The 12,215-nt window shown below is 41.9% G+C and overlaps 1 protein-coding gene across 1 annotated transcript; it reads left to right on the plus strand.

Annotated features, from left to right (window-relative positions):
• Nucleotides 1-2,590: 2,590 nt before the first annotated feature.
• On the plus strand, nt 2,591-10,414 carry Ptgdr (prostaglandin D2 receptor). The gene is made up of 2 exons (XM_047542329.1): nt 2,591-3,504; nt 10,193-10,414. The coding sequence occupies exons 1-2, from the start codon at nt 2,659-2,661 to the stop codon at nt 10,412-10,414; spliced, it is 1,068 nt and encodes a 355-aa protein (XP_047398285.1). The 5' UTR covers nt 2,591-2,658.
• Nucleotides 10,415-12,215: the final 1,801 nt, after the last annotated feature.

A 12,215-nucleotide genomic window follows, 5' to 3' on the forward strand; every position in this document is an offset into this window, starting at 1 on the left:
CTAGTACAAGCAAAAACTCAAAAAAATAACTGATGCATGAACTAATGATGCTTTTCTTAGCCCTACAGTGAAGTTATAAAATAGGATTCTTAGGAGCAGGGACAGAAGACTTCAAAATTAAGCCTGAGAACACAGCAGAGTGAACCACAGCAAAGCAGGCAGGAAAGACAGCCGGAAACCTCATGGTAAAGGCCAGCTAAATTGGCCAGGAGGAAACACATGATTTCCTGAATTGTACCCGTTCAAATCTTCAACCTTTGAAGAATGACATATATAAACCAAGTCAGGAACCCACAACTGACCCATCAGTCACATTTTGAGATTGTTTTTAAAAAGTTGTTCATATCTTTGAGCTCCTCTCTTTCCTATGCACTGCTCCTGGAAAGGATATGGAGGTGGAAGCTGCTGTAGCAAAAACTTAACTGCAAATAATTGAAGTAGGTATATTTCAAGAGATCACCCATGTAATGTACTTAGGGGAAAGATTCCTAAGTTAGAGTCCATTGAATCCTCTCTGGATACCCTAGAGGGACTTCAGGAAACTATGATCAGCTGATATCCATATAAATTGTGTGTGTGTGTGTGTGTGTGTGTGTGTGTGTGTTTCTCAACTCATAGCTCAGTTGGAGAGGAGACCTCAGTTTTCATCAGATTCTTGTGTCTTTTGATTAAAAGGACTCTTCCTCCTTCTACTTCATCAATTCAAGTGGGGCTCTGCATTACTTGACAGATGCTAGAGATGGGCATGAGAAAGAGCAGGTGAAGACAAGGGAGCTAACCCTATGTAAGACCTTCTATAAAGTCAATACCTGTAAAAGAATTGGCATCCAGCATATAAAAGGGTGCATAAGTGTTAGCTCTTATTACTATTACTTCTCTATGCCAAGCACTTCATTTTTTTCTGTCTCACAACAACCCAGTGAAGTCACAGAAATTCCTTATTCTATTTATGAGGAAACTAAGACTCAGAGGCATTGAGTCACTAACCCAGGGTCACACAGCTAGTGGTAGAGTTTGGGACTATCTAATTCCAAAGCTTGGACTCTTCTACTCTAAGCCATGACCTGAATTACTGGCCAAGCTTTCAGTCTGGAGGAAGTTTCTCTGTGGCAATGAGGTTCGCATATCTGAAGTCCCAGGGCCCTGCCCTCTCCCTGATTCAGTCCATCAGAACAGGCAAGGAGCCCAAAAATGAGATTCTTAGAGCCAAGGCATAATCTACTTGCTTATGTAATATGGCCCCAATCATCCCACTCAAATTCTACACTCAAAGCCAATTTCTGTTCCAGGATATTGAAAGTTAATTAAAGAAAGAAATCATAGCTAAATCCCTTGCCTTTTTGATACAGCCAAGTCAAAGCCAGAAGGGAAGAAATGTGTCCTAGTAGCCACAAATGACAAAAGCAGAAAGCTTTAAACTAAGTCTACTATCTTCTGGTTTCCAAATCCATGCTAAAACCTTCAGTTAACTATGAGCTACTGAAACACCCTTCCATCACATGAGAATCATTGCATCTGCACACATTGAGCACTTCTCTGTGACTGTGCTTTATTTGTGTTATCCCTAACCTTCAAAAGAGTCAAGCAAGCATGTGGGATACCACTGTTATTAGGTTAAGTAAGTCGCTCAGGTTCGCACAGACAGTAAGTAGCAGCATCAGGATTTGAACCCAGACCTATCTGATGACACTGTGAATGCTGTTAAACCACATCCCTCTCATCCTGTGGACACAGTTACTGTAATTCATGGTACCCAGAGCTAATATCACCTTTCTTTTCCCTGTGCAGAAAAAAAACTGACCCTGAAATTTGACTAGCCTCTTGGGAGGAGGGCCATGGAAGCACGACAGATGGACTCTGTAAAATAAATGGAAGTTATGGTTCCAGGTTGAACTCTGCCACTTACTACCGCTGTCACTTCGGGAAGACCAGTTAAACTTCCAAGGCCACTGTTTCCTCACCCATAGAGATCATTGTTATGCTCCACATCGCAGGATCTATAAGGGGACAGGAACCAAGGCTTAAGTGTTACCGCAAATGGTAATTACCTTTGACTCTCCTTAAGACACTGATTCGAAAAAAACTAGGTGGTAGCCTTTTCTCAGCCTCCCTTCTTCGCTCATTTTCAGTGCTCTGATCTTGAACACCTGGCCTCCAGTGTGCCTTCCGCCTCTGCCTTCCGATTAAGCGGATTACAGGCGCTCGCCACCTGGCTAGCTTGTCTTCAGAGTTCCCGGCCAACACCAGACCTCTACCACCGCTTTGCTTAATTTCCCCTCCATTTCAGTAGTTCTTTTTGCCTGACCTGGAGGACTAGTCTTGACTGCTCGGGTTCTGGCTACTTTCCCCTCCGACTTCGAGGCACCAAGGTCTGTCTCTCCTCAGTACCTCACGCATCCGAACCGAACGCTTAGCCCCGCTCTTCCGCGCTCTACGGTACCAGCCGCGAGTGCGCACCCGGCGGCTCGGCCAGCCCTCGAAGAGGGGTGTGACCCGAGAGTTTAGATAGGAGGCGCCTACAGTGGGAACACCCTGCGGCCCGCGGAGCTTCCTTTGCAGCCCAGCCTCTTCGCCCGGGCGGCGCGGGGAACCGCCGAGGGCTTCTTCGCACCCGGGCGCCGGGGCTCTCGCCCTCCGGTCACTTCCACTCAGCCCACCATGAAGTATCCCTTCTACCGATGCCAAAACACCACCTCGGTGGAGAGAGGCAACTCGGCGACGATGTGCGGGGTACTCTTCAGCGCGGGTGTCCTGGGCAACCTGCTGGCCCTGGGGCTGCTGGCACGCTCGGGGCTAGGGTCTTGGAGGCCGCGCCCGCGGCGCCCGCCGCCCTCGGTATTCTATGTGCTGGTGTGCGGCCTGACCGTCACCGACTTGCTGGGCAAGTGCCTCATAAGCCCGGTGGTTCTGGCCACCTATGCTCAAAACCGGAGCCTTCGGGGACTAATGCCGGCGTCCGGCGAGTCGCTGTGCCAAGCCTTCGCCTTCTTCATGTCTTTCTTTGGGCTCGCATCGACGCTGCAGCTCCTGGCCATGGCTCTGGAGTGCTGGCTTTCCCTGGGGCACCCCTTTTTCTACCAACGGCACATCACCCTGCGCCGCGGCGTACTCGTGGCTCCAGTGGTGGGTGCATTCTGCCTGGTTTTCTGCGCGCTTCCCTTGATGGGTTTCGGGAAATTCATTCAGTACTGCCCGGGCACCTGGTGCTTCATTCAGATGGTCCACGAGGAGGACTCGATTTGGGTGGTGGGCTACTCTGTTCTCTACTCCAGCCTCATGGCGCTGTTGGTTCTTGCCATCGTTCTGTGCAACCTGGGTGCGATGCGCAACCTCTACACAATGCACCAGCGGCTGAGACGGCACACGCGCTGTGGCCTCAGGGACCACGCGGAGTCAGGCGTCGGAAAGAAGGAAGCGTCCCCGCATCCTTTGGAGGAGCTAGATCATCTCCTCCTGCTGGCCCTCATGACCGTGCTCTTCACTATGTGCTCCCTGCCTTTAATTGTGAGTCGCTCTCTGGGCGCAAGGCTGCGGGGAACTGGGGCACATTGGGCTGCGGGTGCGGGGCAGGAAGGGTGGAACGGGGTGAACCCCGCACAAGAGGACCTGAGTCCTAAGCCGCGAAGGTTCATTATTGTGCCCCCCAAGTCGGATTCCCTCCACAATTCTAGGACACAGTTCAATTTGTTGAGCGAGAAGAGGGAAGGTCAGAAAAAGGAAGAGAAAAACAAATACGATGGTGTGTCCTGACCCACCAAAACCCTTTCCACTGTGGCAGAACTCCCTTCTATCTGCTTCCCTCTAGGGAGGTCTCAGGGTCCTTTTTTCCCCTCAGACCTTGGAGAAGAAGTTTGGGCTCTCCATGACAATACGGCTTTTCCCGATGGCTAGGTGAGGTTTTATTTCTTTAGATGTGCTCATGGTTTTAATGGTGTCAGAAATGGATGAACGGTGTCTTGATATTCTTCCCGGGGTGTTGGCGTGGAAGGGAACTCAGGGACAGTTTAATTCGTTCCTATTGGTTTGCAGAGGCGAATAACCAAAAGCAAAGGTTTCCTTTGGGAAAACTCGTGCGTGAAATTGGATGCTCTGTTGCAACTGTTTCTGGTGCCGCTGCGGGAAGTGGTGTGGTAGAGGCTGAGAGGCCTGTTTGTATGTAGGGTGCACCTGGTGGTGTCATTTTGACAACCTGCTTTGACAGGTTTTGTTTCTATTCTGGCAAGAGAGTTGGCATGAAGCCCTTTATCTTGGGTTTCAAGTTACTGAGGGGTTTGCATTACCCCATTTTAAGGGTATTAATTCTTGGGGGCCCAGACACCTGGAAGTGACTGAGGCCTGAGAAAACTTTTTCGGTATAGTTCCTCTCCCTTTCTCACACCTCCCTGTATACCTGTTCAACAAAAACTACATTTGAATAAATTGCAGTACATAGCCAGTTCAAAGTCCTTGGAATCCGTGGACTTCTGGGACTAGGAAAGTTAAGTTTCTTACCACCGTACAGCAATTCTGAATGTTACTTTCGTGGTGAATCAAAGGGAGCTGTAAAGTGATTTTCCTTTAAATGAAGGTCTTAATGTGTGGAGGAAGCATAACCTGTAGCATATCATGCAGGGTTAAGATCAGAACTCCCATCAATAAATCAATCACTGTCTACATAAAAAGGCATAGGTAGGCATAGATAGATATAGCAGTGGTTCTCAAATGTTAGCATGCTCAGAATCATCATCAGGCTTTAAAAAGAAAGATTACTGGGTCCCATCTCCAAGGATTTCTGATTTTTGTTTGTTTTGTTTTCGCTGGGGATTAACCCAGAACCTCACACATAGTAGACATATGCTTTACCACTGAACCACATCCCCACCCGTAATTTGTATTCTTAACAAGTTTCCAGGTGAAGTTGAAACTGTTGATTTAGGAATGGCATTGGTAGAACCACATTCTAAAGCAGGAGTTAGCAAACAAGAGCACATAAGCCAAATCTGTCTTGCCTGCCATTTTTATATACAGCCCTGAAGTGAATAATAATTCTTTCCAATGAATATTTGCAACCAACCAAGAACTTTGAGTCCCAAATAAGCCAAATATTATCCCATTAAAATTTGTATTCTTCTCCCTAGTAAATGTGTATTTAAAAAATTGTACCTAATTTTTATTACATCCTGAATGTCATCAATAAAAAAATGTGGAAATGCATTTTCTCTCTTGTTATCTTAGTACCTACCACATAGTAATGATTTTGCCTCTTGACTTTTAAGACCTGAAATATTTATTGCCTGATCCTTTGTAGAAAATGTTTGCAGACCACTTTAGTTGGAACCTCACTTAACCTAAATTTGGATAAAACAGACACTAGTCAAACCATAAGATTTGAATGTTGTAGTAAGAATAAAGCATAATACAGTGGTAAGAGCATTGCATTTGGACATGTCTCTAAGGAGATTTGAATAACTCATATAAGTATTGTGAGAATCAAAAATAATAGACTTGAAAATGACTTTCTAAAAAACTTCTAAAGTCCCAAACATGTGTAATACTGATAGAATTCTTAACAAGAATCATCATTTTCTAGAAAGAACACAGATTTTGGTGAAGGACATGGATTTGAATCAGGCTTTATCACTACTGGTGATGATTGGTACTGACTTGTCTTTCTGATCTCAGCTTCCTCATCTGTAAAATGAGGATAATCATACTATTTTCTGTAAGATAGATATGAAGATTTGAAATTACACACACGCGCACACACACACACACACATACATTGAACATCCCTAATCCAAAAATCCACCATGCACCAAATCTGAAACTTTGAGCATCAACATGATGCCACAAGTGAAAAATTCCACATATAACTTCAAGTGACAGGTTGTAGTCAAAACTCTGGCACACTCAAAATTTGTATAAAATTACCTTCAGACTATGTGTACAAGGTCTATATGAAACAAATGAATTTCTCATTTAGATTTGCATCCCCAAGATATCTCCTTATATACAAATATTGCAAAATCAAAAAAAAAAAAAATCTGAAATCTGAAATACTTTTGGTCTCAAACATTTTAGATAAGGGATACACAGCATGCACAGTGTGTGTGTGTGTGTGTGTGTCCGCAACCTAGTGCCTGTCTTCAATAATTAACATTATTCTTATTACTAATCTGACATTTCTTAATATTGATTGCTAGATATGGCAATATCCAAGAGATATGATCTCCCTGGGAAATAGTGTTATATTCTAAGGTAATGGTTGTCAAATTCTTTATGGTCTTCAGTCCCTTTATACTCTTAAAAATCACTAAGAACCCAGAGAGTTTTTATTTCTGTGGATAATATCTATCAGTATTTATAATATTAGATATTAAAACTAAAATTTTTTAAAAATACTATTGCAAAGAAGATATCAAAGTCTACTTCTCATGTTTTTGTATAGGTTCAAGGAAAGCCTTGAGATTTCAAAATAATTTAGTGAATGATACAAAGTTAGAGATTATAGCAAGTAAAACAAAAGAGCACATTAAAACAAGAAGTACTGAAAACAGTCTCTGAAAATACACGTGCATACCCTCAACCTACTTCCTTAGAAAAGGTCAAAAAAAACCCAAGAATACATAGCACATATTAATACCATTAGCCACAGAAGTGGTGATGTCATCTCGTCACATAGCCACCATAAAAACTCACTGCACACCTTCTAGAGAATGAGAATAAAAATATAAATAACATAGTCTTATGAAAAGTTTTGACTTCTTTGACATACTCAATGGGTATTAGACACCCCACACTTTGAAAACCACTCATTCAAGGAATAGATTTAGCAATTAGAAAACTAATCTTGTATCCAAAAGTGGAACAACTTTAAAAAACAATTTACTCATAACGTAACAATTGTATTTCATTAGGACAGTGAAAAGTTTGTTGCAATGATTTTTTTTTTTTTTTCACAGTGCTGGGGATTGAACCCAGAGCCTCAAGCATGCTCTGCAAGTCTTTACCACTGAGCTACACTCCCACCCCCCTCTTGAGTATGATTTCTAACATTCACTTCACAATAATGCTGGAGTAGAATAAGATGATTAAGTAGATTGAATTTTCAAATTTGCAATTTGATACAGCAGGAAGAAAATATACAGAATATGGAATGAGCTTTAGAGGCAGTTTGCAGCACATTCTAATGTATATAACATATTTAACATACTTTCACCAAATTCTTTTTATCTTAGAAAACCACAATGCATTGGAGGTTGTGGGGAGAGCAGAGAAGGATGAGAGAGGGTGTGCATGTAGAAATGAGTTATAACCATTGAGCAGTTTAAAAGCTGGATAAAGATAAATATAAGCCTGTGTGATTGTTTCTTCCAGAATCCATGGAACCGGAGAAGTGGTAGAGAACATCCTGCATGCATTGAGACAGATCTTGTGTGTATATCATTTTGGTGGCAGAAAGAATGAATGAGATGCTCCTTCTAAAGGAGAGTTAGAGACATGTAAGAAATGGGAGGAAAAAAGAAGGACCCAGAGGAAAGAGGTTAAAGTGGATTTAAAGGGCTAGAGTGGAGGGCACATCCTGGGGTGTTATGATGATGAACTGGATAGAAGAGGTCATCAGATGGAGAGAGACCTCACCAGCAGGGATGCCCTGCAAGTCTCCACCTGGTTGGCAACAACAACATTTTCTTAATGACTCCTAAACCCATCAGAAAGTACTCTTCTTATGCTGTCTTTATGTAATTGAGCCACTTTTAAAATGCCAGGTGTAGAACTACATTTTTCTAATACAAATCTAGTACCTTGAAAACACAGGTAACCCAGCAGGGAGTGTAGCTTAGTAGTAGAGCACTGTGACCTAGCACCTGTGAGGTCCTGGTTCAGTCCCCAGCAACACACATGCATATTCTCCTCTCCTCCCCTACCTTTCCCTACCCTCCCCTCCCCTCTCCTCTCCTCTCCTCTATCTTCCCTCCCTTCCCCTCTCTCTGACTCTTTTTCTCTGTCTGATATACTAATAGAAATGACAAGGATAAATACTGCATAGAAATAAAATGGTTTGTTTCAAGTATAAGAGTACCATTTAGTTACCCAGATCCCACTAATCAAGCACTCTCACATAGTTGGAATTATATTGTACTGTACTCCACTTTGAGGAGAATGAGGCAAATGTAAAAACAAACTCATGTCAACTGCTTTTTAAAATCAACTTAGTAATACAGCTTATTGTCATCCATATATTCATTCATCACATATCTGGTACACACAAGTCCAAGACACCCTATTCATTGTTGAGATATAAAATAAGGAAAATATCACATGCATCTACATAAGCCCTAAATGCATGATAGGGACCACAGGAAAGTTTGGCAGAGGACAGGAGTCACTCCAAACTGGAAAAAATATATATATTAATTATTGAGTCTTTTATGCTAGATCATGAAGTCAAGGTTTTCCCCATACCATCTCACTTCAGATTTCACAAGAATTGCTCAGAAGATAGGTACAATGATCCCCATTGTAAAGATGAGGAAACAGTAATTTCCGTGAAGTCACATCAGGGAATTCTAATCCAGACAGACCCTAAAGCTGACCGTGCTTATTTGCTACCTCAGAGAGGTTCATAAAGGACATAATATTTGGGGTATACCTTGAAGGAAGTATGATCTGAGCATATAATCTATTTCCACATCTGTAAAATGGGAGCCAGTTGCGGTGGCACACACCCGTAATACCAGTGGCTCAGGAGACTAAGGCAGGAGGATCTCAAGTTCAAAACCAGCCTCAGCAATGGTGAGGCACTAAGCAACTCAGTGAGACCCTGTCTCTAAATAAAAAACAAAATAGGGCTGGGGATGTTGCTCAGTGGTTGAGTGCCCCTGAGTTCAATCCTCTGTACCCGTACCCCCCAAAATATACACACATCTGTAAAACAGGGATAATGACTGTACTTCATAGGCTATTTTTTGTAAGGATAAGATGAATTTTTTAAAGTGCTTAGAACTGGACCTGGAAACAGTGGACTTTGTGGGCATTAGTCATTATTATTGCTATTAGTATTATTAAGCAATAATTATGGAAGAAGGTATTAGGATATAAGTAACAGCAGAGTCCAATGTAGGGTATCTTTCTAAGTGCACTAGATTGGGGTGGCTGAACCTGCTGAAATGTTCCACAGAGCAGGATTAAAAAGGCAAGGTAATAGGTATAGGAGGACACATCTTCTCCAGGAGATACTCCTTGATTGCCTTGAATGGGTCTGTTCTGCACTTATCCATATCCTTTTTAGTAATACTGCATTTGCATAGTTTCTGTTCCATTAGGGTCCATTTGCCTCATTATGCATTTAAAATCTCAGTAGGCACAGGGAGTATAATGGCAAAAAGACAAGGTGGCCAGCCTCAACCAGAGAGGGAGGCAATGGCAGTACTGGTCTAGAATGTTGGTAGAAGGCAGGAGGAGCTGTGGTCTGAGGCACTTTGCAGGGCTCCCAGGAGGTTCCAGCACCTCAGGGAAGACCAAGACAATAGGTGGCTAGACACAGGTAAGTAGGTAAGTAGGCTTTTATTTTCGTGCACATTTTCCCTCTCTATCTTGAAAAGAGGATGTCAACCACGGAAAGATAATGGTCTATACCAAGGAGAACTGGAGTACTGAGGTGAGCACCTGGGGTGAGCCGTTCCTTTGTCAAGTCACCTCGTGTCTTTTCATTCTTGTATTTCCTGTCTCTTCACATTGATTCAGCACTATTGATGATTTGATATATGTGATGTTCTACAAGTGTGATGTCTGTCTAAGCAAACTGATAAGTGAGGACAGGAACCAGGTAGAAGAAAGAAAGAACTGAATAAAATACGGGTGTGAAGATACTAGCTGGAGAGACTATGTATGGAAGCATAGTGACCCTACGTGTGGAAGCTGTCAGTGGGTCTTCATGGTCTGGCAGGGACCTAGGCACCAGAACATGACAAGTGAAACAGCCTTCAGGGGTCCATCAGACTGGGTCTCCCATATGCACATCAGTTTCTCCATCTTTGAGACTCCTCACTCACACCTGCAGCTGCAGGGTCCTCAGCTGCTCATGAATTCACCAAAAAAAAAAGTATTCCAAGCTAAGCTGCCATACAAAGGTGAGGGACATAAGTGAATCCATTGCTGTCACTCACCTTTCAACATCATAATGGAATGCTTTTTTTTTTCTTCAAAACAGTATCGTGCCTACTATGGAGCTGTCTACAAAGCCTCTGAAGAATCGGGCGACCTTCAAGCCTTGCGTTTCCTGTCTGTGATTTCGATCGTGGACCCGTGGATTTTCATCATATTCAGAACTTCAGTATTTCGGATGTTTTTCCACAAGATTTTCATAAGACCTCTTATGTATAGAAACTGGCACAGCCACTCCTATCAAATGGATGTGGAATCCAGTCTGTGACAGATTCTTCCACTCTCTGCTAAGTTGAAGAATATACCACAGTTTCAGATAAAGAATCATGATTTGAAAAAAACCTTTAAATCCTTAAAGATTATCTCCCATAACAAAGGCATCGAAACATATTTTCTGAAGTATTTGATATAGTTTGACAATGTGTGGCCACTCTGTATTCATGAACCATTTCAGTACATTTTTTTCTTTCTGTGTTAACAGCAACTAAAATTTTGTATGTTTTAAACAATGTTAATTGTCTTATAACAATGATATTAATTGTTCCAACATTTGTATCTGGTAGCCCTAATTTTTTTTTTTTTTACAAGAAACCTCCATTTTATAGGCTTATCATATTGATGGATTCTTTGGGGGAAGGATTTACTATGCTTTTTGGAAAAGCACTGATGTGCGACTTACCAGAGAGCTGTGTTTACTCAGTTCAACTGTGTGAAGCAAAAGGGCCTTTGGCACAGAGGAACCAAGGACTTAGCTAGTGTCAGTTGAGGGTGATGGCCAAGACCATAACACCTACCTACTGCAACCATATTCTGCTCTTCATGGAGACTTTGAGATGTTACTGAGGCTCCTGTGAGCTGTGCTTTCAAAAGTGAAGCAGGACACTCAGAAGGAGCTCAACCAAGCACTTTAGTTGTACATTTAAAAGTTTACAAAGGTTAGCAACACTGACTGTGACCAGAAGAGAAAAGTGGGGAATCGGCTGTGGCTATATAGGAGATTTAGCCTGGTGTGCACCACGCACTTTCACCTTTAATAAAACAACATCTCTGAGTTCTTTGTACCTGGACACACTTGGACTCTGAGGTGGAGAGCTGAGACCTCCAGCCAGCAATTCCTTCCAGAGACAAAAGTATTTACCTTGTTTCCAGTTTAGCAGCAACCTTGTTATTTTCACCTCTAGTTTTGCCCCTATCTCAGAGATGGTATTAACCTGGTAATATATGTTTTTTTTGTATAGCAAACTGTGAAAAAGCTAAATTAGGAGTATTAGAAATATAATTTGAGAATATGACATGATGAAAAAATTCAGTTGTTTTTCAAGTTTAGCTTTTGTTTGTATGTTTAATGTATAAGCATGTATGGGTGTGTGTGTTTTTTGTCAGAGGAAGGGCATCTTTTTGTGTTCTTTTGGAAGATGTGTTATGATAATTGTTCAGAAAATTTGATAAGGCCCAAAATAAATCAATAAATATAATTTTTAAAAATTTTGCTTAAGTAATTGCTTTTCATCAAATAAAAGGGCTGGCATTTCTTTTTGTGAGCAAATAGTTACCAGCAATATTGCAATCTCTAGCAGTATAATAATATGAATTTTCATATACTAATCTATTATCATTTATATTACCATAACAAGTTTTCATGGTTTCTCCAAGGACTTAGTGCTTCTTGTGGTCTCATACAAAGTGTCCGTATATCATCTTGATGAAATCCATGTCAAGTTAAATTCCACTCTGCAGTGATCTTCATTGATTTATTCATTTGTTCATGAAATTGACAGATTTTGTGTCAAGCTACTGGTTAGGTGCTGAGGAAAAGAATAAGATTCAGTCCTGACCCACGAGATGCTGATTGTTCACTGCTGAGTCAGGATTGCAAATAAGTGTAATGCAGTGTGGAATTTCTCAGTAGTAGGTACAGACATCCCAGACCAGGGGTGACACACAGGACTGGCAGGAGAACTTTACAGGGAGAAGAAGACACTACAGGTCAGGCACTGAAATTGAGTAAAAAATTTGAGTCCAATTGAAACTGAAAAAGAAAACCCAAAAAGATAGTTTTTTTTTTTTTA

This window comes from Sciurus carolinensis, chromosome 2 (genome assembly GCF_902686445.1).
Source record: "Sciurus carolinensis chromosome 2, mSciCar1.2, whole genome shotgun sequence".
Taxonomy (NCBI): Eukaryota; Metazoa; Chordata; class Mammalia; order Rodentia; family Sciuridae; genus Sciurus; species Sciurus carolinensis.

Excerpts from the sequence above, each read along its gene's own strand:
- Ptgdr (XM_047542329.1), top strand. The coding sequence starts at position 2,659 with ATGAAGTATCCCTTCTACCGATGCCAAAACACCACCTCGGTGGAGAGA. Across the intron at positions 3,505-10,192 it reads TGTGCTCCCTGCCTTTAATT|TATCGTGCCTACTATGGAGC; the intron begins GTGAGTCGCTCT and ends TCTTCAAAACAG.